The sequence below is a fragment of the Leptinotarsa decemlineata genome, unplaced genomic scaffold (genome assembly GCF_025532065.1).
Source record: "Leptinotarsa decemlineata unplaced genomic scaffold, Ldec_3_MD MMD2_tig00000251_RagTag_RagTag, whole genome shotgun sequence".
Taxonomy (NCBI): Eukaryota; Metazoa; Arthropoda; class Insecta; order Coleoptera; family Chrysomelidae; genus Leptinotarsa; species Leptinotarsa decemlineata.
The window spans coordinates 1,369,677-1,396,678 of NW_027412547.1; the positions used below are offsets into that span (position 1 = coordinate 1,369,677).

Consider the following 27,002-nt stretch of genomic DNA (forward strand, 5'->3'; position numbering starts at 1 on the left):
TGCAGGCATGTTAGGCGTATACATCCTCGAACCATCAATCCACCCTCTCGTAACTACGTCGTGAGTGTCATATCAAGATTCGTCCAAATAGAAAGTTTGCCGTTATTCTTGTCTATATTTAGTTACTTGTTCTAAGTATTTGTTATGCAATTCCATTTTTCTTCTGTTTTCCATACTCGTTGACGTTTGTTTATTATTTCAAATCTAAATCCTAGTTTCTTTATCCAATTCTGAAGAGTTTTATCACAGCAGCTCACGTTATGGCCGGAAGTATTCAATTTCTTCCTTATGATTTCAGTTGCCGGAATCTCATTGCTTTTGTAACAGTAGTATATTGTTTTTTTAATGATTTTATTAGATGAACATCTGAAGATTTTGGTAATCCTGTATCAATCACATCGCGTCTTGCGTTCATAAGATTTGTTTTTGACTATTTTACGTACAGTTGAGAAAGGAATTTCGGTCACATCTGATATTGCTTTCAATAGTTTTGTTTTCCTCGAAACCAAACCTGAGAGGTAGATTCTTATGTACATTGAAACATACTCTATGTGTTTCAATATTCAAATGCATCAGAATCTTATTCACTGGTATCTCTTTTTCGCATTGTTCGCCATCACTATTGGAATCACTACACTGGAAAAAGTCTGCGTTGTTATCACACTCGTTATTACTATTAGTACTTGTCCAAGGACGGCACATTTTAAACAGATAACAAAAGTTTTAAGTAAATATAGCTGCACCAATATCGAATTTCAACACTCAAATGGCCATGTGTTGGTTTTTTGGTCTTTGAGAGTTCCGCCAACTTTAAGTGTGCACAATATAGTTTACTTAGATTATACATGTACATGTGTACATGCAATGCTTCTTCAGGTGCATATGTACATGTACCAGAATGAAAGTATTTTAATGTGGCTACTTTATCTTGTAATGCACCAAACTTCACTTCCTTTGTATGAAATTAGGTTGCCTTATTGAAGTTGTGTTTTTGATGAAACTCAGCATTTTTAAATGATTCGTTCCGTCCATCCCTTTATAAAAATTTAGAAATTACTATTGAGAAGTAGTTAATAAAATATTGTTAAAGATGGAAATTTAACCCAAGATGTAACCTTTACTTTACATTCAAACCACTGTACATTCAATTATCATAATCTCATTTTCCAACAACACGCAATCCAAAACTTCTGAATTCTTTCAAGTTGACACTCAGTTGTAACAGTTCCACCGTACAAAAACCATTAATACAAATAACAATTAGGTATTACCATAAATGACATCATTCCAATTTATACTAAAATACTTTCATTAGAGTTCGTATAAAATGTGTTACGTAAATGTCAACTGCGCATACAATACCGATGCCACGTAAAGACGTAAACAATTGTCCCTCTACCAGGAAATGGCTGGTTAGTTGATAGTTCCAGCACGGAAACATATTTGTAATTATCTTCTTGAAGTAAATTTACGGAGTTGATGACTTCAGTAGCTGTTTTAATAAGATGAATATAAAAAAAACATATACCGCTGCCAGGGCCGTAGCGAAAAGAAAAACCAGAGGGGGGAAGGAATCCAAATTTTCCCAACCCCACCAGCAAAATTTACCAACTTTCGAAAAAATGAAAGCCGAGGGATTAGTTACTACTATAATATATTAATTTTCTCACTTAGCTATCCAAATATTGGCTGAATGCTTATGCCCGTTAAGGTATGCACAAACAAAAATAAATTTTGGTAATTATAAAAATAATAATGGGAATTATTCTTCTTTGGACCAAGGTCCTTGGTCTTCCACCATATCCCCATGTATAGGAATATTCAATACAAATGAAAGGAAACAACACTTAAATAATATTGTGCTTATTGTTTTCTACTATTATTTTTTCTATCTTCACAGCCCGAAATTTCCCAACTTTTCCCAGTCGAAAAAACAGCAAAAAGTTGGGAATTACTTGGGAGAAATTAAACTTTTTTGAAGTTTTCAAACAATTCAGAATTTCAAAGTATGGGATCTCCAAGTTATGCATGTTGGGAAATCCTAACCTTCTCCTGGTTCTTTCCCTTTTCTCATTACCTCTTCCTTTCTTTTCGCTCATTTTTATTTATTTTTAATGTTTATTCATTGTTTTATTCATTCATTTCATCTCAAAAATATTTATTCATCAATTTCTATTTTGTCCCCTCCAAAATAGTCTCCCTCAGATATCCAATTTTTGGTATGTCATTGAGCTGTCCAGCAATTCGGTTTTTATCTCCCTACCGTCCTTTTATGGGCCTCTCCAATCTTGGAAACAGGAGGAAGACGCAGGGAGCCAACTCTGGTGAATACGGTAGCTGGGGCATACTTACTTATTGTACAGGGTGAGCCAACAAGATTCCCTCGATCCATTGCATTGCTCAATTTTTTTCGACGTCATTTTGATAAAAATAATCATCATAGCGATGTTGAGTAACTATTCCTAAAAAAATCCACTTAATTGTTGAAGACATGTAGGTGGTGAATTAAAAATATATTGTCTGCAAAATATGGAATCGAATGACGTATTCATATACTGGGTGTTCTATTTAAGAATTATATAACTTTGGTTGGCCACACACGACTGAATCACCCAGTATGCGAGAAACTAATTTGAAAGATAGTATTTATCGACATGACTGCAAAAAGTTGAGCAGTTCGTAAAATAAATTCCTCTGATAGCAATGGGCCGAGGGAATTTTGTTGACTCACCCTGTATATCGACGACTTGTTGGAAAAAAACAAGAATCCAATATATTGCTCTTCTGACAACAGCACACTTGTCTCATCATCACATTTGAATTCCAGGATATCGACTGCAGACTTAAATTTTCACCATTTTCCTCCTTGCGTGTTAGAAAAAAGTTTATTTGTTTTTCCTTTGTGTATTTTTTATTTTGTATTTGTCGTTATTATATAGAACAGGTGCTTATTAAACATATCATCCATACTAATACATAACTCAAGTTTAATTAAATTCAAATACATGAAAATGTTTGTTTATTATCAATCATATCAATCATATTTCATAACAAAACAGAATACTGCTGCTTGTTTTGGATCACACTATCTGTAACTGTAACTGTAGACTAGGGAGGGTGAGTGTATGTCCGCAGCAATTAGGCCACATGTGACCCATCCTTCCGCGCGAGGAGTTGTCCTCCTAGGTCATCGTCCATCCTGTCCTTTCTAGGAAGGTGGACAGGTCACTGGGAGCGTAGGCCAAGACTCGCCGAACCCTCACTCTCTTATTGACGATAACTCCGGGCACTCGCACAGGACATATACCTGACAGTTTCATCTTCCTGTTCACACATCCTGCATAGAGGTGTATTCACCAGGCCCATATTATGGAGTTGTTTCCTTAGTTGACAGTGGCCAGTCAGAAATCCTACTGTTAAGCGTACATTTTTCCTGGTCATCGCCAGATATTTCTTCGGCGCCAACTTCCCAGGGTCGCCCAAGGTGATCCTGGCAAGATGACATCCTTTGATTCCATCCCATCTCTTCAAGGATTGAGCATGGGTGTAACATTTGACTAGCTCCGCAATTGTCGAACTCATCAGGCCGTAGGTGCCACTGGGTCCTAAAATTCTTTGTCCAGCCGCTTCCTTGGCTAAAGAGTCGGCAATGCGATTACCTTTACTCCTGTCGTGCCCTTTAACCAACCTCAGGATAATGTTACTATCTACCGAGGCTTTGGCTAAATCGTGGTGACACTCTAGTACTAGCCCTGAGGTTATACGTTGTCTGTTCAAGGCTAATAGGGCTTGTCTGCTGTCAGTGTAGATTGTTATGTTTATGCCAGAAATTCCTTTCTTGGTTATTTCTTTTGCGGCTTTTGTGGCCAGTTATAATTATAATAATAATAATAATACGTCTTTATTCACCATAAAAATACAAATGGAATTGACAAAAATAAAATAAAACAGAATACAGGAACAATAACAAAAACAAAGAAAAAAAAACTTCCAGTATATGGTGAATAGGCGGAGTATCAGCCAAGGCTGTTTTTCAACTCAACCTGGAAGAAACTATAGATAAATAATATGAACACAAGTCGAGAAGCAGCGGGTGAAGAGGGAAGATTTGTGTTTGGGGATGACTAGAACTGAACTGTTCCTTGTAGTAAAGCTGTTAATCGTAGAGAATGTTTTAAGCTTCTTCAGTAAGTAATCAGGTTGTCGAGTTATCAAAACTTTATGTGTGTTGGTAAGAAGGTGTAGAGTTCTAAGTTTCTCAACATTTAACCATCCTGATTCTTGCATTGCTGGGGATATATGGTCATATTTCCGAATACCAAACGAGAAACGTAGACAGTCCATAAATACTGTCGCAATAGGAAATTTTTGACATAATCAGAGACTCGCATAGTCTAAGTTTTAAGTTTGTGTTGAGCAAATCACGATTAGGAAAAAGCTGTCTGAGAACGTTATAAGAAGATTGGTTCAGATAGCTGACATGTTTAGTAAAGCGGAGATCCAGATCAAACCACAATCCTAAATTTTTTATCTCGTCCGCGGAGGGAAGTATATCGTTTTCGATGCGAACTTGAAAGGTAGAGTTGGTGAGCTCTCTGTTCTTCTTAGCCCCGAACATCATTATTGCGGATTTGTCTGAATTGAGCTTGAGCTTATGGGCAGTAGAAATGTTAAAGATGGCTTGGAGATCGTTATTAATATGCGACAGAGCAGATGTAGACTCGCCTGGCGAAAAAGAGAAATATAACTGCGTGTCGTCTGCATAGTGATGTATATTGCATTTTTTCACGGACAGATAAAAGTTACAAATATACAAGCTAAAAAACAAGGGCCCAAGGATAGATCTTTGTGGCACTCCCTTCAATACCGGCAGAGCATCCGAAGTAACTTCATAACAACTCTGTTTGGACCACGCTGGTAGAATCTATTTTTGTTGAGGTGATTAATAAGGGTATCCAGAACTTTGTTCCAGAGAAGGGGTGATAAGACCCCTCCCATGACATGGATCACAGTATATCGAGATTTTAAAAAAATCAAGAGAAGATCTATTACCAGGAGTAATTTGGTATATTTCAAATTCCTTGATATTTTGTTCTCAGTTTTGTAGAAGATATAGAGCAGGTGAAAAAACCTCTTCATGTATTTTTTTCCGAAAGTAAATTTTTTCCCACACGTATATCCATGACATTGTCATGAATAAAATATTCAGTAGTCATTAAGTTTGCTGTTGCGAAGAAACCAACTATGGCTGACTCAGGCAAGTTTCACACGGCACAAATCATTAACATTTTTGAACACTACTCCAAATATCTTGGAAAACCCAATATATCTTTGAAATGACTTCGCTGAAAAAAGAGATAAATCATAGTTTCAGTTCGACAGGTTTATCTTGCGTTAAATACCTGATAAAAGTAGGCTATGCGATGATGACATATCTAACTATGTGACAAGTAAATCATCTATATTTATGGAAGTGATTCTACTTGTGTTGATATTAGCATTGGAGTGACTGTTACAGGGAGTGGTTAGATGTCCGGTCGACGTACTATTTTATTTTGTATTGATGTAAAATGCAACGATTTTTTTATTACATCAATCTCTAAAATAATCTATGTTTCATTTGTTATGTTAGTGACAACATTGTCTACAGCTTGATATATCATTAGTAGGGTATTACCACCAAATAAAGACAACTGAATAACTGGAAGCAAAACTATATACGTAATTTCTCCTGTCAACAACGATAACTTTGTAGGTGTTGCTGACATACCATTCAATCAACTTCTTGAACTACCGTTGATGATTTTATCATGATAATTGAATGCTATAAAAACTTCAATACTAATGCACACACAGTTGATATCGGTTCTCAGCAATTTCATGACCATAAATTATAGTTATGGGCATAAATTTGTTGTGGTTTGAAGCATAATATCTATGAATACCCAGCGAAAAAACAAATGTAATATGAAGGTTAGTTTCTATTGTAGTTTATTGAATTAATTTAGTAAACACGTTTGGTCCATTAATGTTAATTTAGAATCAGGTCCGGACTGCGTCATATTAACTACTCCTTGAACAAAAATATAGAGTTATTTCAAGGATGTTCTGCACTTGATTGAAACAACACTTATAATTGAAAAGACAGTAGATCTCAAGACATCCTTTAACTTTTTGAAATTCTCGTTAGAATTATCTCACATTACAAAATGTTGTTTGGAGTAAAATTATCACTTTTCTGATGAACCACATTATCTAAGCACATACAGTGTGTCCCAGTTAAAACTTGTTATCACCCTATTTTGCGAACTCGTGAAACAAATTGAAAATTGCTCAAATCCGTCAATTTTTATTCGTGTTGTCAACCCCCTACTTCAGAATTTTATGGGACTACTATACTTGGTATACATTGTTTTGAAGGGAATTCAATTCCAAATACATCGGTCCACTGAAATTCAGGATCAATTACTTAAGTGTTGTTAAAGTTTTAATGAAACCTAAGTTTCATTAAGATATTTTGATTTTTCATCACCTAAAATATAATCATCATATGAAAGGTTCAAAATGTGAACCATTCAGTTCCATACAGAAGTATAAATGACTTTTGAAATGTCTTTGCATATTTCTCAACATTGCTAGAGTCACTGCACGACACTCCATAACAATTCTCCTGCGTAGATCATCAAGAGAATTTGGCTGTGTAATATAAACTTTGGATTTCAAATGACCTTATAAAAAGAAGTCTAATGGTGATAAACCAGGAGATCTAGACGGCCATTCTGTTGGTCCTCTCGGTCCAATCCATCTCCCTGTGAAATTGTCATCTAAAAATTGACGTACAGGTGCAACAAAATGTGGAGAAGCTCCATCTTGTTGAAAGATAACCTGACCTCCAAGTAGACTATCATCATCTTCAAGTAACTGAGTGATTCTGGGGTTCACAGTTGTATCAAGAAGTTCAAGATACGTTTGTCCGTTGAGGTTACCATCAATGAAATATGGACCTATAATATGGTCTCCCAGAATACCAGCCCAATCATTCAATTTGTGGGGAGTTTGTGAATGAATTTACCTGTACCAATGGGGGTTAACGTCACTCCAGTATCTGCAGGTGTGCCTGTACACATGTCCATTTGAATAAACATGAGATTTGTCGGAAAAACTCACATTGCTTCCATACAATAATACATATTTTGTTCAAATCTATTCCTAACATTCTGTAGCATATCAGGTGTTATACTTCTGCACTCTGCTGTAATTCGTTGGCGAACATCTTCTATGGACTCGGGCTGCGTAGCAAAACATTTATTTTTCAAGTGTTCCCAAAGTTAAAAGTCTAAAGGCGATAAATCAGGTGACCTGGCAGACCATTCGATGGGGCCTCTTCTTCCAATCCATAGTCCAGGAAACCGGCCATCTAAAAACTCTCTTACCGGAGCAACATAATGAGGAGGTGCTCCATCTTGCTGGAAATGAAGCCGATCATCATTATGATTTTGGTCATTTTCAATTATTTCTGTTATGAGAGGATCAATTATATCTTCAAGCATGTTCAGGTAGACCTTACCAGTTAAATTCCCAGGAATAAAAAGTGGCCCTATGATATGACTACCTAATATGCCACACCAGACATTGATTTTTTGAGGGTACTAGGTATGGAACTCTCGGGATAAGTGTGGGTAACTGTCATCCCAGTAACGGCAATTATGCCTATTCACAGCTCCATTGAAAAAATGTACTCTCATCGGAAAAGCACGTGTTGAATGATAGGTGCGGATCATCAATTAGTAGCTGGCTCAGTTGTTCACAAAATTGCAGCCTTCTATCAGGATCATCTTCATTGAGTTCCTGTACTGATTTAATTTTGTACGGATGAAATTTATAGGCTTTCAATATCCGTATTATGGACGAACGGGAGACACCTGAGGCTGCAGCAAGCTGACGGGTACTTTGAGTATGATCCAATTCAACATGCCCCAAAACAGCGACTTCCACTGCTTCATTTCTGATCGGTTTCCGTGGCTGGTGTTTCACATCAAAGACAGATCCGGTATCGACAAACTTTTGGACTAACTTGGCAACGTACGAATCATTCACATTTTTGCCGGGTTGACTGTTATTTAAAGAGGCGAGCGGTAAGTCTAGCACAACTATTATGTTGATAATAAAGTTTAACAATTTCAACTCGTTCAGGAATGGAATAAACCATTTTTACAGTAAAGTTGAAATAATTTCAAAAGCAACCGAACTGAATCAATGAATGTTTGCCTAAATTCTTTTTGTACACTTATCTGCTGTTGTTATTTGAACCAAAAAACGCACAAGAGAAATTGAGGAATGTAGTAGTGATAAAAATGCCATTTTTTCTGCATTTTCGAAAACACCAAAAATATCGAGTGAATGTTCTTGCTTTTTTTATAACTATTCAAGTAAATACAACAAATTAGGTATCATTGGAAAGAGAATTTTGTGCCCTTTCAAATGATATATCACTCGACCCCACTTTCCATTTAAAATTTTATGGTTGTTACTCACCCTCGCTAGGGGGTTGAAGGCACAGGTAGAAAAATACATCTAAAATGTGTCCCCCTCAAAAGCAAAATTGACCTGTCCGAGCATTTTTGCGGCATTTAGTTACAAAAAAAGGAAAAAGCAAGGGGCATACTTTTCGTTGGACCACTCGATATAAACTGAATATACAAATTTAAAAATTTATCATACATAGAATCATGCCTACATATATATTGATAATTATCACCTAGTAATTATTTTAGAATAGACTCAAGTATGATCATATGTTAAGAACAACTTGAAATGAACTTAATCGGCAATGAGATATTGGGATTGTGTTGAATTTATTCATATCCATAATTTCCAAAAGGTAAATTTTCAAACTTTTTCTGGAAATGAAAAGTTTTGAATACATTGAACTCATGTCTGTCTGTAACATACTGAGTAGCAAACGTTGAATTCGTTTTTTTCGTTCTGGAAACTGTTTCTTACGTTCCCTTATTCGTGCTTCAAATATTCTTCCAGTTGGACCTATGTATGAAATCGGCATGATTCACACGACAATTTATAAACTCGTCATCCATCTGATACTAAACTCTTTTCTCAGTTATTTTTACATATGCATGCATAACTTATTGTGGTTTTTATAAGCTATGTCTTGGCAATTTCTGTACCTCAAGTAAGTAATCTGTCTGTAATTTTCATCCTCGTCTCTTCGAATCGGGTAAATTTCTTTCAATTACAGCTTAACTGTATTATTTTTCCATATTAAAGAATACTTTGGAAAGCAAAGAAGTGAAGATGGGAGGCTGAAGAGAGCTGATGAAATCCAAGAACTTGGATTTCATCAGTTTTTTTCGTTCTTCATATGATCTTCAAATCGAATTTTTCTAACTCATCCAGTGTGACCAACAAGAGATATAGATATAGATTTATCAGTTTAGATTGTTACATTTAAATCATTCATTCGTTATTACTGTCATTGGAAGTTTCATTATCCTAACAGAGTTAGTTATGCCTGCAAAGAATAGTTTATCTGACAGAAAAGAACATAACAATAATTATTTCAATGAAGAGTAATGGTTAAGTGAACATTTAAAGTATTTCATTTGAAGTACTGCATATGCATATCATTCGTCATTATTCCACTTCAGTTCCATTCGATGTTGAAGCCATGGGCGCCACACATTTTTTTTCTGACAGGACAATTCTAGATTGTCATTATCACGTTTTTGTGATGCACTGTTTGGAACCTTTGGTGTAGTAATGAATGCTACTGGAGTTTCAATCCAACACCAAACCCTTATTTTAACACCTCGACACGTGTTTTGTTCACCAAGAGATCATCTTCAAGAGCAAGAGGATGATGATTGAAACACTAGTCGAGATGTTGAAAATAACGGTTTGGTGTGGGGAGAAGTTTCTGGTTGTCTTTTTCCTTTCAACATAAAGCAAATGGGGAATTTTCTCAGTAAATTCATTTTGCAACAGCATATCGCGTTGCATATGGACAAGCATGGCATAGGACGTCCTGTCGGGCAATTCGAAGAAAACTCCTTCTCTAAAATTCCGGTGAGAATTGCACGTTGAAAAACATAACCAAGTGCTTCAATTTTCGAACAACATAAAGAAATGTACTGCCCGATGTATTTTAGAAGTAACAATCAACCAAGATGATGCTATCAGGACTAATTATCACAACACAACAAAAAATATTTTTTGAATGTTTCCTACACTAAATTAGTCAATTTCTACTAATTTTGGGGTGATAAAAACGAAAATAACAACGAAAAATTTTTATTAGCTCTGGTTTTTGAGATACACAGTACTTAATCTTAAAGAGTAGTTATACTATACGTGAAAAGTGAAAGTACATAAAACAATATTGTTATGTTTCTTTTAGAATATTTTAAGTACAAAATAAAAAAAAAAAACATTATTCTTAGTGTTTTGACAAATAAAAGAAGTTTGTACCACCAAATTTCAATTAAGTCCATCCGATTCATTGTAAGATCGCTGTCGTTTAGCTTGTCTTTTATAAAACACTTCTGGAGCATCCCTACACACAGACCAGCAGTAGTCTGCAAGCATTGCTTCATTCCAACGGCCCTGATATCTCTGTTCCATTAAGGCAATGTCTTGATGGAATCTTTCTCCATGTTCGTCACTCACAGCTCCACAGTTTTGTGGGAAGAAATTAAGATGAGAGTGAAGAAAATGAATTTTTAAGGACATGTTGCATCCAAGTTGGTGGTAAGCTTGAAGAAGCTCTTTAACCAATGCTGTGAAGTTATCATCTCTTTTGTTACCTAAAAACCCATGTACAACCCCCTTAAAGGCTTCCCAGGCTCTTTTTTCATTTCCTTTTAATATCATGTCAAAAGCAGGATCATTTACGATTTCACGGATTTGAGGCCCAATAAAGATGCCTTCCTTGACTTTAGCATCACTCAACCTGGGAAACTTTGCTCTCAAGTACTTAAAAGCTTGTCCTTCCTGGTCCATGGCCTTCACAAAGTTTTTCATTAGTCCCAACTTAATATGTAATGGGGGAAGGAGAACATCCTTAGGATCCACAAGAGGCTCGTAAACTACATTTTTCTCATTAGGGTTTAGGTCTCGTGTAGGCCAGTTCATTTTTTTATAGTGAGATTTTCTATCCCGACTGTCCCACAGACACAAAAAACAACAGTACTTGGTGAATCTTAATTGCATTCCTAGGAGTATAGCAATGACTTTCAGATCACCACAGATATGCCACTTGTGTTGTTCATATTTGATTGATTGGAGAAGTGTTTTCATATTTATATACGTTTCCTTCATGTGAACTGCATGACCTATAGGAATAGAGGGTAGCTGATTTCCATTATGCAGAAGTACAGCTTTTAAGCTTAGTTTTGAAGAGTCTATAAACAGTCTCCATTCAGATGGAGTGTGATCCAAATTCAAGCAGTCCATCAAACCATTAACATCAGAACAAACTACGAGGTTTTCTTTTTTCTCAAAAAAGGAAGCAAATCTTTTTGACGCTGTCTGTACTGAGATATTTTCACATCATGTTTTAGAAGATTCCACTGTTGTAGTCTTGACCCTAACAGCTCAGCCTTTTCCTTAGACAAGCGAAGATCTCTTATAAGGTTACTCAACTCTGCTTGACTAATTCTGTGCGGATCACTAGACCTATCGCTTACCTCAAAATCAGGGTCATAGGATGTAGAAGGATGGGTTGCTCCTTCTAAACAGTCTTCATCACCTTCCTCTAAAATTTCATAGTTTTGGAGTGGAGAAGGGACTGGCAAATTGTCTGAGTGTGGTACAGGCCGAAGAGCAGATGGGAGATTAGGGTATTTAACCGTTCCTCTTTTCTTCATAGATAAACCTTGCTTGATTGGTAGGCTCACGCCAAACCATAGGTACTGCAAAAGCCATTGGTGTTGGTGATGAAATATTTCATTTGTTGAAAACTCAATATACATATATAAAATATAATGATACTATATCTTGAAAACAAGAGCTAATATATAATTTTTATGGTCACTTTCGGTTTTAACACGTGGAAATACATTAAAATCATCTAATTTCAACCCCGAAACAAAAACTTGTGTTGTGAATTATCAGACCCGGTGCAGAGCTGCCGCAAATTTTGCGGCAGATGTGAAACGTCTGTCATGGCATGCCCGAATTACAGGTATGGTTTTGAAGTGAGTATCGTTTTTGAGTTACGCTACCACAGCGCTCCTGTCGGCTAGAGCCTTCAAAGATGTTCGCATAGACATCCACGATGAGGAATAAACTGTGCGACCTTCTGTTGTTTGGCTGGGAACTACTGGACCACCCTCCATACATAACTATTGTTGATAGATTTGATAGAAATGAATATTGAAAATCATACAAAATTTAATCCATCGCGTGAGCGACTTCGCCTCTGTATATTATCTCATCAGATGTTAGATGTTGATATACCAAGATTTGTATCGCCACCCGTAGTTTCCGTGGCAAGGTACGAAGTTTCGAATTAATTTGTCATTTTGAGGTCGAATTCCATCTGATTAGATAATGCTGCTCACGTTGAACGTTGCGTCATGCGATATTCATTCGTCACGTCCGTCACAATTTCGACCGTTGATTTATCGATATCTATCTCGAACGTGATGAAGCGATTAAGTCACTCATTCGGTCAAGTATTGATGATCAGTCGCGGAGATGGATGACAGGAGATGGTTCTAGAATACTTTCTATTAAAGGATCCAGAATGACAAACGGAAACAAATGCCGGCGATTTTTGTTGGCGACTTCCACAAATTCTTTGAATTAATCGATGTCTATGTTGTACGTAAAGAGGGCCTGTACTTTTTTCATCGGAATAGTTTCACCAATTAGTCATGAAATCTGTCAAATGATGTTACAAATTCATTTACGATTGTTCGTCATAGATATTGAAAATAATTTCAAAGGATTTTCTGAACTAGGAATGACATAATTTTGAAGTAGTGCCAAATAATTGACGCCATTCAAGTTGTTCTCGATGAAAAAGGGGCCAATGATATGGTTTTTCAGAATCCTTGCCCCCCAAACATTAACCTTTTGAGGGTATTGCGTGTGTTCTTCTCTCATCCAGCGAAGATTTTCCGTTGGCCAGAAGTGGCAATTTTGTTGATTAGCATGACCGTTAAGAGACAAAGTACACTCATCAGAAAGCACAACGTTTTCTAATTGGATGATATTGTTATCCAACATGTCCGTCATTTGCTCACAAAAATAAGTTCTTTCATGAAAATCGTGTTTCATGAGCTCCTGATAATTCGATCAGTCTAGACATTGGATGGTATATAAATTTACAACAAGCTTCAAACGCCTGTAATTGTTCAAAACGGTTAAAAATAGGATTTTGAAATTTCCAATGATTGCGATGCCTGAAAAAAAATTTATTCGAGGTCAAAGGTCAAAAATCTCGAAAAAAATTGGTTTTTCGCGATTTTCAGGAGAAGTTTTATCATAAAATAACCTCAGATAAAAATTGTAGATCATAAAATTCTCTACAAAAAATGTATCAATACTTTTTTTCTCAGAGCCACCGTTTCTGAGATACGACGAGTCAAAAAGTTGTGAAAGTTGTAATCGTCTGTCAAATGGAAAACTTGCATAATAAAATATATTAGGAAGGGTTGGAAATTATAAAAGCGATTGAAATTAAAAAAATGTAAAAATTTATTCATCTAAGTCATAACCTTCAAATACTTCTTCTTGTCGCTCTTCTTCTTGGTCTTCTTCTTCTTCTTCTTGATCTTCTTCTTCTTCTTCTTGATCTTCTTCTTCTTCTTCTTGATGTTCATTCTGGGTGTAGGTAAACTGCATCAAGAGTGATGTATCGCATGTTTCCTCGTTGGTATCAAATGAATTCTCCACTATTAGTGATTCAGCATTAGAACATGACTGGCCTTGACAATGTGTACATGCCAGAGAAGACAACAGTCCAACTTTTTCTCAACCACATTTAGCGCTGCATCCCCTTTTACAGTTGCAAAAAAATTTGTTCAGCATTTTTTCCGGCGCAGGTGGAAGTAAAGCCTGAATAGGTTCTAATGCATTGTCGACCAACTTCCAACCCCAGTCTTTTGAGTCTAGCTGATAATGAAGCCACACTTGAACTTGGTCATATAGCCGGAAAAGATGTTGATGAGCAGCAACTGAGGCTGAAGGAAAACAAGCTAATTGCACCTGTTTCTTATTTTCAGTGTTTTTTACGAAACATGTATATCGATACTTATCTAAGCAGGTGGTTTTTTTTCGGAGCTTTGTACATTGAAAGAAGAAACTGAATCCCGTTGGTGATAATTTCTTGTTGAGTCGAATTACTTTGTTTGAAAACTTCAGCACATTCAACAGGGAGACAGATGTTGGCTCAAGGTTAAACTAGCGTACAAATTAAGGGACTGAATTTCATTCTACCTGATGTTCTTATATTTATACTTATGTATACCGATAGAAAAAATATTTTTACTTAAATTACAACTTCTTACTTGAGTATATAATGACGTGTTAGGGATCACACGTTAAAAGGTAAGACCTCGTTAATCCTTAGCTCGCACAAGTTTCGACTTCTGAGGGTTGTCGTTCGTAGGGGTGCGACAGCTGGTTAACGGAAAAACAGATTTTAAACAGATTTTAAACAGATTACAACTTTTACAACATTTAGACTCGTCGTATCTCAGAAACGGTGGCTCTAAGAAAAAAATATTGATACATTGTAGAGAATTTTATGATCTACAATTTTTATCTGAGGTTATTTTATGATAAAACTTACCGTTTTCCTGAAAATCGTCAAAAACCATTTATTTTTGAGATTTTTGACCTTTGATCTCGAATAATTTTTTTTCAAGGCATAGCAATCATTCGGAATTTATAAATCTTATTTTTAACTATGTTTTGAACAATTAGACGCTTGCAGCTTGTTGTAAATTTATGTACCTTCACTCTTATTTTTTAGTCTAATTTGACCGGATGAATAGGTATCATTTTATAGGGATGCATTTTATTTTCTGCTTCTCTAATTTGTTTATTGTTCCTTGAGATGTGGACGGTAAATTAGTAAATTCCACATGGAATAGGCGAGCTACTTTCTGTTGTGTTCGGGTTTTATCTCCGTAAACAATCATTTGTAAAACTGTTATTTTATGCATTTTCGTTAATCTAACCATTTGTCAGACTTGAAGTTAACGAACTTCAAACTTAAATTGAAATACCGACAACTAATGTTGTAACATACAAAACAAGGTGACAAGGCGTTTTAAACTCACGTTGCCAAGGAAATTATTTACAGTTTTTTAAAGGGTACCATCTAAAAAGAACATTGCTATGGTTTTTGCTTAGTTTCTATTATCAATACCTCAACATGAAATAAGTTTTGAGTATATTGCAATAAGTTTTGAGTGTATTTTATCGAATTTCGGCATGATTTTAATTTATTTTTTACTAATTGTTGCAAAAAACTTGCAAGCGATAACATTTTTGAATAGAGACTGAAGAGACCTTTAAAACGATGTATCACAAGCCTATACTTTTCATTTAAAAAATTGGGGGTTGTTTGTACCCGTCATTCGACGGGGGTCGAAGGTAGGGGTAGCATTTTTCTGTTGAAGTATGTCAAATTATAATTTAAATTGGGCGTGTTTCGGGATTTTGTTAAAATATGTATCGTAACCGAAATAATTGATTTATTCCATTTAGCTTTTACACACTATATAGAATCATAACCTTAACAACGAAGTTTTAATTTTAATGCAATGCCTACTATTATGAATTGTACTTATAGTTCACTGTTGTATCCTTGTCAATGTCACCGGATTAAATAAATGAATAAAAGATGACGTTACAAGGCACGTGCCTACTACAATACCATTTTCGGCCCAAATATAGAAGAAGAGTAAACACATCCTTTTTCAAACACTTCACCTGTTGGTTGTAAGTGGTTGAAAATGAAATTACTATACCCATCATTGTTCCGAGTCCAGTAGACCGTGGAGATCGCTCAATCTCCCAGAGTAAAGAAGGATGTTCCTTTTACAATCTCGCTATAAGTTTCATTTCGGCTACACTGTACGGTATTCTTGTCATATTCTTGTTGGCCGAGTTATGCAGATGTACACAGGATGTAGTTTCGGCAGGTGAATGTCTAATTAATCGCACACCAGTGAGGAAGGTGTAAAGTAGTTTTTTCATCCTGAAGGTTGATTTTAACGAATTTTTTTCTGAATGAGTGGAAAACGTATTTGCTAGATTTTCTTTCCAGTCATTACCCGGAGACGATTGTGGATACTAACATTATTTTTTAATTTATTTTGATTTACATAAACATATATTAGAATTATGCCGGATCTAAGTATGTGAAAATCTACAGGGTGTTTATTTAGAATAAGAAAGCTGGTATCAACTTCGGGTATAACCAAAAGTGTTGGAAAATCAAATCAATCAAATCAAATCAAAATATACTTTATTGTCCAAGAATAACAATTCTCATGACAAAGCATACAGTCACCATGATAACATCACAAATATACAGTTAGCAAGGAGATCATAAATACACATAAATTCACACTCACAATAAGCGGACATAATTACATATACAAAAGCAACAAGATTTACACCACTAAGCCAAATAACATTGAACAACAAAACTACTGTGCCAATTAAATGAATAAAGTAACATGCCGGAAAAACAAAAAGAAAAAAATTTTACATTTTGTACATGAAATTACAAGGACTACCTCTAAATATATGAAGGATTAGGCATACGTTATATGACCGCCGCCAAAGATAGAGATCTCAGCAAAAAGAATCCTGAAAGTATTCTTCCAGGGTATGGTAGGCCCTCCCAACTATGAGCATTTTTACAGATTTTCTGAACTTGAATTCGCTTTTGATAACACGCAAGGTTAGGGGAAGGTGATTGAAAATTTTCTTGCCCTCAAAAATTAGAGAGTTGCGAGTTAAGGTTGAGGAGGGAATTGGAAGCGAGATCAAGTGAGAGGAGCGAGTGTTATAGGTTGACTCAGAAGTAATTATAGCTTGGTATTTCTTGTGCATGAGGCAAGTCATTTCCAAAATGTAGATACAAACCAATGTCAGAACTCCATGTTGCATAAACAAGGGACGACAGGATTCACGGTAATCAGAACTACATAGGTATCTAATTGCCCTTTTTTGGAGAGAGAATACTCTTTGAAATGAATACTGAGCACAAGCCCCCATAACGAAGATGAAATTCTATTAGTGCGTAGTATACGTTCTTCGCTATACCCAAATTCAACTCATTAGCAACGACACGAACCGCTAATCGATTGCATAGTTTTGTATTATGGCTACCAAACTTCAATTTATTATCAATCAGAAGTCCCAGAAATTTATTATCCGCAGAAATAGAGATTTGTTCCTTGTCCAAATAAACATTATCTAAGTCGCCCTTGAATGTTATGATATTTGTTTTGCTCATATTGAAAGCTAGAAGATTGGAATCACACCAATTCTTAACTTTTTCTATATCTATGCTTATGTGGTAGTTAACCTCTGAAGAGCTTTTGTTGTACCATACAATCGATGTATCATCTGCAAAAATAGTAATTTCACCATTGATATCTAAGTTGGCGAGGTCGTTAATATAAATGAGAAATAGAGTCGGGCCCAAAACTGATCCTTGAGGAACTCTACTCTCAATTACTTGCTTTCCAGACTTAATACCATTAAATGATGCAATTTGGCCACGCTCCGATAAGTACGATCTGAGCTAGGACAGTGCCGTGCCTCGAAACCCATAAACTTGTATTTTACTCTCAAGAGATTTAAAATCTTCCAAGATTCCTTTTGGATATTTTTAGATGGGTCAATCCATATCAAGTGATCAAAATTAAAAATAAAATTTTCCTTCATGTTTTTATTTCACTATAGTTTTTGGTTTAATGAATTATCACATAAAACAAAATAAAAATTTGGAGGAAAAATTTTTTTATCTCTTTTGGTTTTTCCAAAATTTTTCTCCAAAATTTGGAAAAAACTTATTTTTGCGTGTGTACAAATTTACGTTTTGATTAATATCTCTTGATTGGATTAAGATAGAAAGGTAAAATAAAAGCCATTCGGTTCAGAATTGAATTAGCTTTAATTTGATATACAACATGATAGTATTCAAAACATTTAATATTTTCAACTTAAAAACTCAAAATTTCAAAACCAAATTCAAAAAATGCATATGATTGAAAATTTTCAAAAAAATACTGTATATTCCTCATGTTATTACTAAGATGTACACAAAATTTTAGGTTGGGATCTTAATGGGATCATACCCAAAACTGAAATTGTTTATATTAAAACGCACAATGTTCAAGATTCAAGAGCAAATTCCAAAAAACGCATATGATGAAAAATTTTCTTTAAAAATACCATGAACTTCTGATACTATCTTTAGGTTGTGATCCAAATTTTAAGGTGGGATCATTATGGGATCATATTAAAGTAAATTAAAATACATCAGAGTCCAATGGTATAGATATGCGTAAATTAGTTTAGTTGAACAAATGTCAAAATTATGTAATGGCACTAAAAATCTAACAGTTTATAAAATTCGAATTTTACATGTAAACACTATAAATATAACAGGCGTACATATGAAATAGTTGATGACTATGTACCGGTACTGAATGAGCTGATGATTAGATGCTGGTGAATCGCAGTCTTGAATTTAGGCTCTTTGTAGCTGCAACTGCTTCGTTTTGAGAAATCACATATGTCCTTCCTGTAGCTGTTTTGGGATTCACTTTAGTTAATATCTGGCTTATTTTCACTTTCAAGATATCAGGTTTGTGTGGAAAAACAAATGAGGGAGCAGGGCCAGAAGGATGTAAAAATGTCAAATCTACATCTTCACTGTTGTTGTCTTTTGATAAAACACTTGCCAGCCACCAACGCCTATCATACTCACATGTGACATAACCTGAAACTCCATCCAATGTCAATGATTTACCACCTTCCACAATTCCTTGTATGCTTGATTCATCACTTGAGGAAAATATTTTACACTTTAATTCAGTCAAACTTAGAGGAATGAAAGTGTGAAATTGTTGAGTACCTTTAATAGTTTCAGCTTCTTTTATACGGTATTTCAACAAAGATTCTTCCTCTGAATACTCCAAGTTTGAGCAATATTCGAATTTAATACTGGTAATGTTTTCTTCACTCCATTGAAATAGTTGCAGAGGAGTCATAATATGTTTGTCGTAGGGTCTCTGTAAGCTTGCTTTTGCAGCAAGCCGTTTGACTGTCCCTCCCAGTCCGTCACAGGTTCCTTTGCCATGGGCAGTTGCGAAAAAATGCCACTCTGTTTTGATTCCAAAATCTTGTTCATGACTGCAGATATTAATAAAGTTTTTTCGATTCTTGTATTGCGCTGCAGATCCATCTGAGAAATAATAAATCTTTTTCAAACTAGGTAGAACATTACTTTTCAAAAATGATATCAATTTTCTTTGAAATAAATGGACAGCTATCGAGTCATGAATCAAGCATTTTGAAATAATTACAAAGCTTGTGTATTTGATTTCTTCCTTTTCATTGTAATACACAGCAAAAGGGTGCACAGTAGCTTGATCATTGTTCCAGTGGAAGAACTGTGCCTCGTCTTGCACTACGAAAGAATAGTTTTCTGAAAAGTCCAAACTTACAACTGCTTCATTTTCTTGGATTTGTTCTTTTAAGTCTTTGTAGTACTTGGATTGCTGTGTAGATATAAATGAATGTTTCTTTAGTGCAACAAGTTGTTCGCAAAAACTCTCTATGAATTCTTCCATCACAGTCTTGCAAAATGTCTCGAATGTGCATCTGTCAACAGAAACCCATTGTTTGTATGTGATTGCTTCTATCATACCTTCATCAAAGTGATTCAGAAGTACTTTTTTCAGATTTGAAACTCCTGGACATAATTATTAAGAATTAAAACTGTAAAACTTAATATTCACTTTACTTTCACAATCACAACTCACTCCTCACTAGTGCATAAGAATACTGACTGCTGTAACTGAAGTACAACTTGAATGGCAGAGAGTTCCTGTCTCTACAAGTTAAGTTCATGTAGAGACATGAAAAGATCTCCCACACTCCTCTGACTCATCCCACATTGTTTTACAACAAACAAATAAATAATCACATTTATCAGTATTAAACAGTAAATTTGTTTTCTGTGGATCTGAAACTAAGGGCCTATTCTAAATAAAAATTAGTTTGTAATAAATGACATTGAACAAAAGTAATATTGCTGTAAAGATATTCAGATAATTTAAATTATGCAGACTGATTTTATATAAAAGTATAACACACTGTAATTAGGCCTAATGGTTAATAATATTTGATTACAATTAAAATCACCTATTAATAAAATCTGTTTAGTAACAAGCATTAAGAGTTCCATAAATCACAAAAAAGTCAAGTTTGATTTAAACAATCTTGAACACTGTGCGTTTTAATATAAACAATTTCAGTTTTGGATATGATTCCATTAAGATCCCAACCTGAAATTTTGTATACATCTTAGTAATAACATGAGGAATATACAGTATTTTTTTGAAAATTTTCAATCATATGCATTTTTTGGAATTTGGTTTTGAAATTTTGAGTTTAAGTTGAAAATATTAAATGTTTTGAATACTATCATGTTGTATATCAAATTAAAGCTAATTCAATTCTAAACAGAATTTCTTTTATTTTACCTTTCTATCTTAATCCAATCAAGAGATATTAATTAAAACGTAAATTCGTGTAAGTACGAAAACGTTTTTTTTTTTAAACTTTGGAATAAGATTTTGAAAAAACTAAAAGAGATATATTTTTTTCTTTTTCATATTTAAGTTTCCTTTTCACCGGTGTAACTAATGTAACAATATCAACCCAGAAAAAAATTGTGAGGTAATTGGGATTTGATCACTTGATATGGATTGACCCAGATAGAGAAATTCTGCTAGCGTAGTAGTTATTCTTAGCTACTTTTATAACTGTTCTAATAATAGTTCTATATTTATTGAAGTAACTGAAAAACTCCGCATTGTCTCTTGCCACATGTTTTTTGATTTTGTAAAGGGATCGCATATTTTTTGCTGAATTAGATATCCCTTTTGTTATCCATGGTTTTTTCTTTCTGCTTTTTAATATTCTAATGAGAAAAGCTAAGTTAAAGAGTTCTGACACAAGTTTATGAAATTCATATAAAGGATCGTTCTCATGCATAATGGTACTCCAATCTGTATGCGCGCACAGCTGCGGGAACCTATCATAATTCTGTTTACTGAAAATTCTACCCCAACGGGGCGGGCATTTAACGATACTTTTCTCAAGTACAACGGTAGCTACTACACATTCATGGTCGGATAAGCCAGCATTCCGAACCAAGCAATTAACTGATTTGAAATTGGTGCACAGATAGTCAATAATTGTAGCTGATGAATTCGAAATGCGCGTCGGAGACTGTACGTGCATGCGTAGAACAAATGAATCAAATAGGTTTGAAAGAAGAAGTGCATTTGAAGTGACTTCATTATTTTCATTCGATAAAGCATATTAACTTATATTTGTCAATTTTCAGGATATGAATACTATTATTTCCCTGAAGATTTTGAAGACCGAAATCTTTCCACTTGGACGCCACTGCACGTCAGCTCATGACGAAATCATCATAAAACTTATAACGTTCGCAATCCATGTTATCAAGAAAGAGAAAACTCCGGCATGATCTAGATTAGGATCTAGCGTGGTAATTTTAACGATGCCGGCAGATTATCAATTCATCTTCAGCTTGTTGAATTGAATCATTACCTAACAGTCTGTTTCTCATAGAAAAAGTCGCTGCTGCATTGGTCTAACCTCGCCAGTCTATGATAAATAATCAGTTTCCGCCGAACTAATTGGCCAATTCGGATCTTGATAGACGAAAAAATTGCTGTAGCGGTTTGCAAACTACTTTCACACACGTAGATTAACGAAATGTTACTAGCTCTGGATGTTGGAAAATAGGATGGTCAGAATGCCAGAATGATGAATGCAATTTACAGACACGGAGAGACTTGAGCTGTCGCCCTTGATATTTTCCAAGACCATGGCAAAATTAGCTCCTCTGTTTTCTTGTATAGAAGCTTATGAAAGGAGAAACAAGCTAGGATGGCTCTCATTGAGGATTATGAGAGTAGAAAAAGCATTACGTAGAAGTTGAAGGGTATAGAAGTGTCGAAACAGGTGATTTTCCTTGTGTAAATACTACGACCAAAAGTAGACCAATTGGGGATATCATTTATTTGTCCATTTAATCTTTTTTCTTCTAAACTGTCATCCAAAAACCAATTATATGAATATTGCGACCGAATATAGTAGTTTCAACGCAAATTCGTGAAAAATATTGACTGTTGATCACATTCATAACTCCCTACCTTGAGGCCAATCACAGATGAGCAAATTGAAAAAAGAGAAATGAAACTATTTCATCAGTTCGGACTTCCATTGTCTAATATAATATAAATTGATTTGAAAACCCTGAAAAAACTAATAAAAAAATTAATAAAGATTAACCGAAAATAGCAATTTTATTAAACTAAAAACTGAAATTACAAAGAAATAACGTACAAGCAACAACCAAACAAATAAAAATTGAAATATTATTAAAAGCTGAAAAATAAAATTGACGTATTCCTCCGAGATCTGACTATTTATAGGTCGCTCGAGTGATTCTACTTATCCCCTCTTCACTCTTCACTATTCGATATACAGATGTATCCCATTTAGTGTTGGTCCTCTTCACCAATAAGTCTAAGAAAGGCAATTCGTTGTGAACTTCCTTCTCCATTGTGAAAGTGATGGAAGGACTTATGTTGTTAATATGTTTCAGAAAGGCGTCTAGTTCAGTATTTCCATGGTTCCATATTATCAAGGTATCTTCTTCGTATCTCAACCAGACTCCATATATATATATATATATATATATATATATATATATATATATATATATATATATATATATATATATATATATATATATATGATGAAAACTCTTTGCTAGTTTGTCAAGCTTTCGGAAATGTTTATTTCCTTCTTCAGGACAACTGAAAAGATGATTGTAAAAATATATGTATAAAACGTTACAGATATAACTTACTCAACATGAGATTAATATAAAAAATTAGCAGCAAATCGAAACGAAAAATATTTTGAAAATTAATTTTGACATAAATCAATAAATGACAAGTATTTGTTGATAACATAAAAATAATAATTTGTTTCAGATCAGTTACATACTGGATGAATCAGCATTACTATTTCTTCTTCGATTATCATTATCTAATTTAAATAAATAAGTATAAATTTGACTGAGACCATTCAAGTCAGTTCTTTTATTCATGGACTATTCCCATTAACAACTGATAATTTTTTCTTTCTCTTTTAACGAAAAATGTTATTTTTTCAATTAATTGTGGAAAATTATTTTCCACAATATTCTTACATTGGAGGGATTGTTATTGGAATATTTCTGATAAGATTAATGAGGAATTTGGAGTACAATTGTAAGGTATACAATATTTAAAAAAAAATGTAGCATTCTATTGTAGCATGTTCAATGGACAATGCCGTTTCGTGAAAAAAGTTCAGAATTATTTTTCACATTAAATATGACAGCCGTGTTTAAATTAACTCGCTTAATGTAGAACTATACGTTGCTACTATATTCCGCCAGCAAATACCGCTAGTTTTGATATCGTGTCAACTCGTTCAACTACAGAGGTTCACCGGTATCAAATTATATTGTTAACTCCCACCTCGCTATTGTTATGAATGTTTCGTAACCTAATCATAGGAAGCGGGTTTTTTATGCGATAAAAGCAAGAGTACTGCAAAATAATAGTTATTCCCACAAATGACTGCTGTTCCATGGAAATTCAATCTCCAGTGCTGGTAGTCCCTGAGGTCTATGCGGGGTCAGTCATCGTCTAATAAAATTGAAGATTAGTCACGTACATTATTATCAAGCAGACAACTATACAGTGTATCTCGTTTATGAAGATACCCCCATAGTTTCGATCAATACTCGATGAAAAATAATGTTTCCAGAATGACTGCACAGTGTAGCATTTAGCTTGCCCTGCTTGTTTGGGTACTATTTCAGTTTGGGTACTTCAGTTTCGTCGAACGAGACAGATGTACCTTCAGTGTTGTCTTGCATGTTGTGCTTCTTTTTCTTTCGTGTAATTCAATGTTAAAATGAAAGTAGCTGTTTCAAGAGGACTTTCTTCCAGTTTGTGTCTGAAAGTTACTTCTTTGCATGATCTACACATCCATGTATAGAGTTACTTATTTTCGAATTGATTACTTTCTTCCTTTCTTTGGAAGATTCCCACATCTTTTTTTTTGTATCAAGATGAAGTAGTAGAAAGCCAAAAACTTTCTTTCCCAAAAATTAATCACTCCCGAAAATATAACCCCTTTAATTAAAATAAAATATGTTGAACGGTTGGAAAAAAAGGTAATAATGACGTGAATAATGTACTAAAAACTAAAAAATATATGGCAAAGTCCCAGGTGCTTTTCTCAGCAAAAAAAATAAAATCGTAACCAAAGTAAGTATGTAAATAATACGCCCAACGATTTTATTATTTTATTTGATCAATATCGTAGATTGCTGAGGAGAGTGGTGTGATGTCTTCTACCTAGGACTTTCCGAAAGATTTTTTAGTTTTTAGTACATTATTGACGTCATTATTATCTTTTTTTCAATCGTTCAACATTTTTTTAAAACTTATTTCATTGATGTATCATTGTTGGCTATTTAGTTAACTCATCTGTTGAGAAAGTTTGGAATGCGATTGACAGTATTCCTTTCAATGTGCGGCAAGATATATTCAATTAACACTTAATTATGAGATTTCACTGGACAGTCCACACCCCAATAAGTGTTTCACTATATAATGGCTTCTTTAGATATGTTAATATTTACTTGATCCTTCCAAATAAGTGCTTTATTCAACAATTTGAATCATATAACCTTCTACCTACTTAATGACTAATATTTTTACCAGATTTTAGGTATAAGCTATTAAAAAATGCAAACGATTTTACCAACTCATTAGAAGGATATGCAATAAACTAATTACCAATTTCCAAATCATAAATCCTATCAGTTAGAAAGGAAGAATTCAATGTTTATTTGAAGGTGATTGACAATGTTTCATGATGAATTCCACTAGTTCGGACCTCCATTGTTTAATATATGAAATGATTTGAAATTCCTGAAACAACTAAAAAATCCTATATTGGTTAAACTAAGAGGCCTTTGAATGTTCGCTTTGCCGAGCACAAGAAACACACACAGCGAGGGGAAACCAGCAAATCAGGAATAGCAGACCATGTTTGGACCCATCAACACAACATCGAGTGGTCCCAAGCTGAGATCTTGCACAGAGAGGAACATTGGTTTAGGAGAAAATTTAAGGAAGCCGCATACATATTGACCAACAACGTATTCAGCCAGGCCAGCGTAGAAATACGAAACATATGGAAACCCATCATCAAACGAAAAATGGCCAACTCCCGCCAAAACGGTCATCTCTCACGGAATCAGTGAAGCGGAAAATGGAAAGCAGAGAAAGTGAAAGTATTTCAACGACCTATAAATAGTCATCTCTCGGAGGAATCAGTCCAGTCATCACCCGAAGACGATTGTAGATACTAACAATCGAAACGTCGTGAACTAACGTGACTTGGAATCTCTCCACTTTTTATTTTTATTTTTACTTTTTTCATTTCTTTATTTTTATTTATTCAATTGTTCTATTTTTACTTGTATTTTATTTCACTATTATTTCATTTCAGGTTATTTTTGCTTAATATAATTGTTATTTTCAGCTATTCATTTTTAATTCTTCTTTTTTAGTTGTTTCAGGGATTTCAAATCATTTTATATATTGAACAATGGAAGTCCAAACTAGTGAAGAATTTAATTATATTCAGTCATTGAGTAAATTTTTAGAATTTCTGAAATGATTAATTTTCTAAAGATCGAAACACACATTTCTCTTCCAAATGTTATACGTCACATTCTTGGTTGAACTCATGGTCCTCTAGTCTTAACATTCAACAAGCTACTTATATTGTCTTTCATTCATTGGGAAAAGGTGCTCACCGTTTGGCCAATATAATGTTTTTCGCAAGAACCACATATTACTTATATACTCCTGATCTATCCGAAACTGAAGTTTTGTTTTTCAATAAATTTGACAAATTTACTATCTGTTTTATAAGCTACGTCCAAGTATTTCATTTTCAAAAAATTTACGAAATTATTGGGGAGTTCACTAAAGTATGTCGATGTCCTATAACGCTCATTTTTGTAGTGGGAGGAACCTGGTTGTTAATGGCTTGTTTCATGCGATACCCCCGCCTCCATATTCGCCAGACATGGTATCGTATGGTTTTTTCTATTTCCAAAAGTGAGGAGTAGTTCAAAGAGCTGTCGTTTTACTAGCAGAGATGACATAAAAAGCGCATCGCTGAAAGAGTTGAAGGCTATGTCAAAGATGGGGTTTGAGAAGTTTTTCGGAGGTTGTAAGACGCGCCGGCATGCGTAAATAATATCTAATGGGGACTATTTTGAAGGCGACAACGAACAGACAACTATTTTTTTCAAAAACCGAAAATTTCCGATACTCTGAACATACCTCATACTTTGTTCGTGCTCTGTCGTGGATCGAATCAGGATTTCAATGGTCGGCAAAGTTTCACTCTGACCTGAAAGATTATTCACTAAATGAACTAATCGACTTCGTGCAGAAACTGGACCTGTTTGGATGAATTGGTGATAGCCACAATAAAACCCTCACTGAAAAACATTTTGAGGCTACTGTTGTTCATCTCGAAAATGTGAACCGTCAACTGTCATAGCTGTCCAACAAATCTACTCAGATAGCGAAAATATT

The 27,002-nt window shown here is 34.6% G+C and overlaps 2 protein-coding genes and 1 long non-coding RNA gene across 3 annotated transcripts in view; 1 reads left to right on the forward strand and 2 right to left on the reverse strand.

The window, feature by feature from the left end:
- Positions 1-27,002, reverse strand: part of LOC111512483 (venom serine protease) — a 116,209-nt gene that overhangs the window by 71,857 nt on the left and 17,350 nt on the right. The gene's annotated exons all lie outside the window — the stretch shown is intronic.
- Positions 1-27,002, forward strand: part of LOC141481629 (uncharacterized) — a 69,955-nt gene that overhangs the window by 25,738 nt on the left and 17,215 nt on the right. The gene's annotated exons all lie outside the window — the stretch shown is intronic.
- LOC141481626 (uncharacterized) lies at positions 18,145-20,987 on the reverse strand. The gene has a single exon (XM_074173469.1). The coding sequence runs from the start codon at positions 19,920-19,922 to the stop codon at positions 18,714-18,716; it is 1,209 nt and encodes a 402-aa protein (XP_074029570.1). The 5' UTR covers positions 19,923-20,987; the 3' UTR covers positions 18,145-18,713.

Excerpts from the sequence above, each read along its gene's own strand:
- LOC141481626 (XM_074173469.1), bottom strand. The coding sequence starts at position 19,922 with ATGATAGAAGCAATCACATACAAACAATGGGTTTCTGTTGACAGATGC.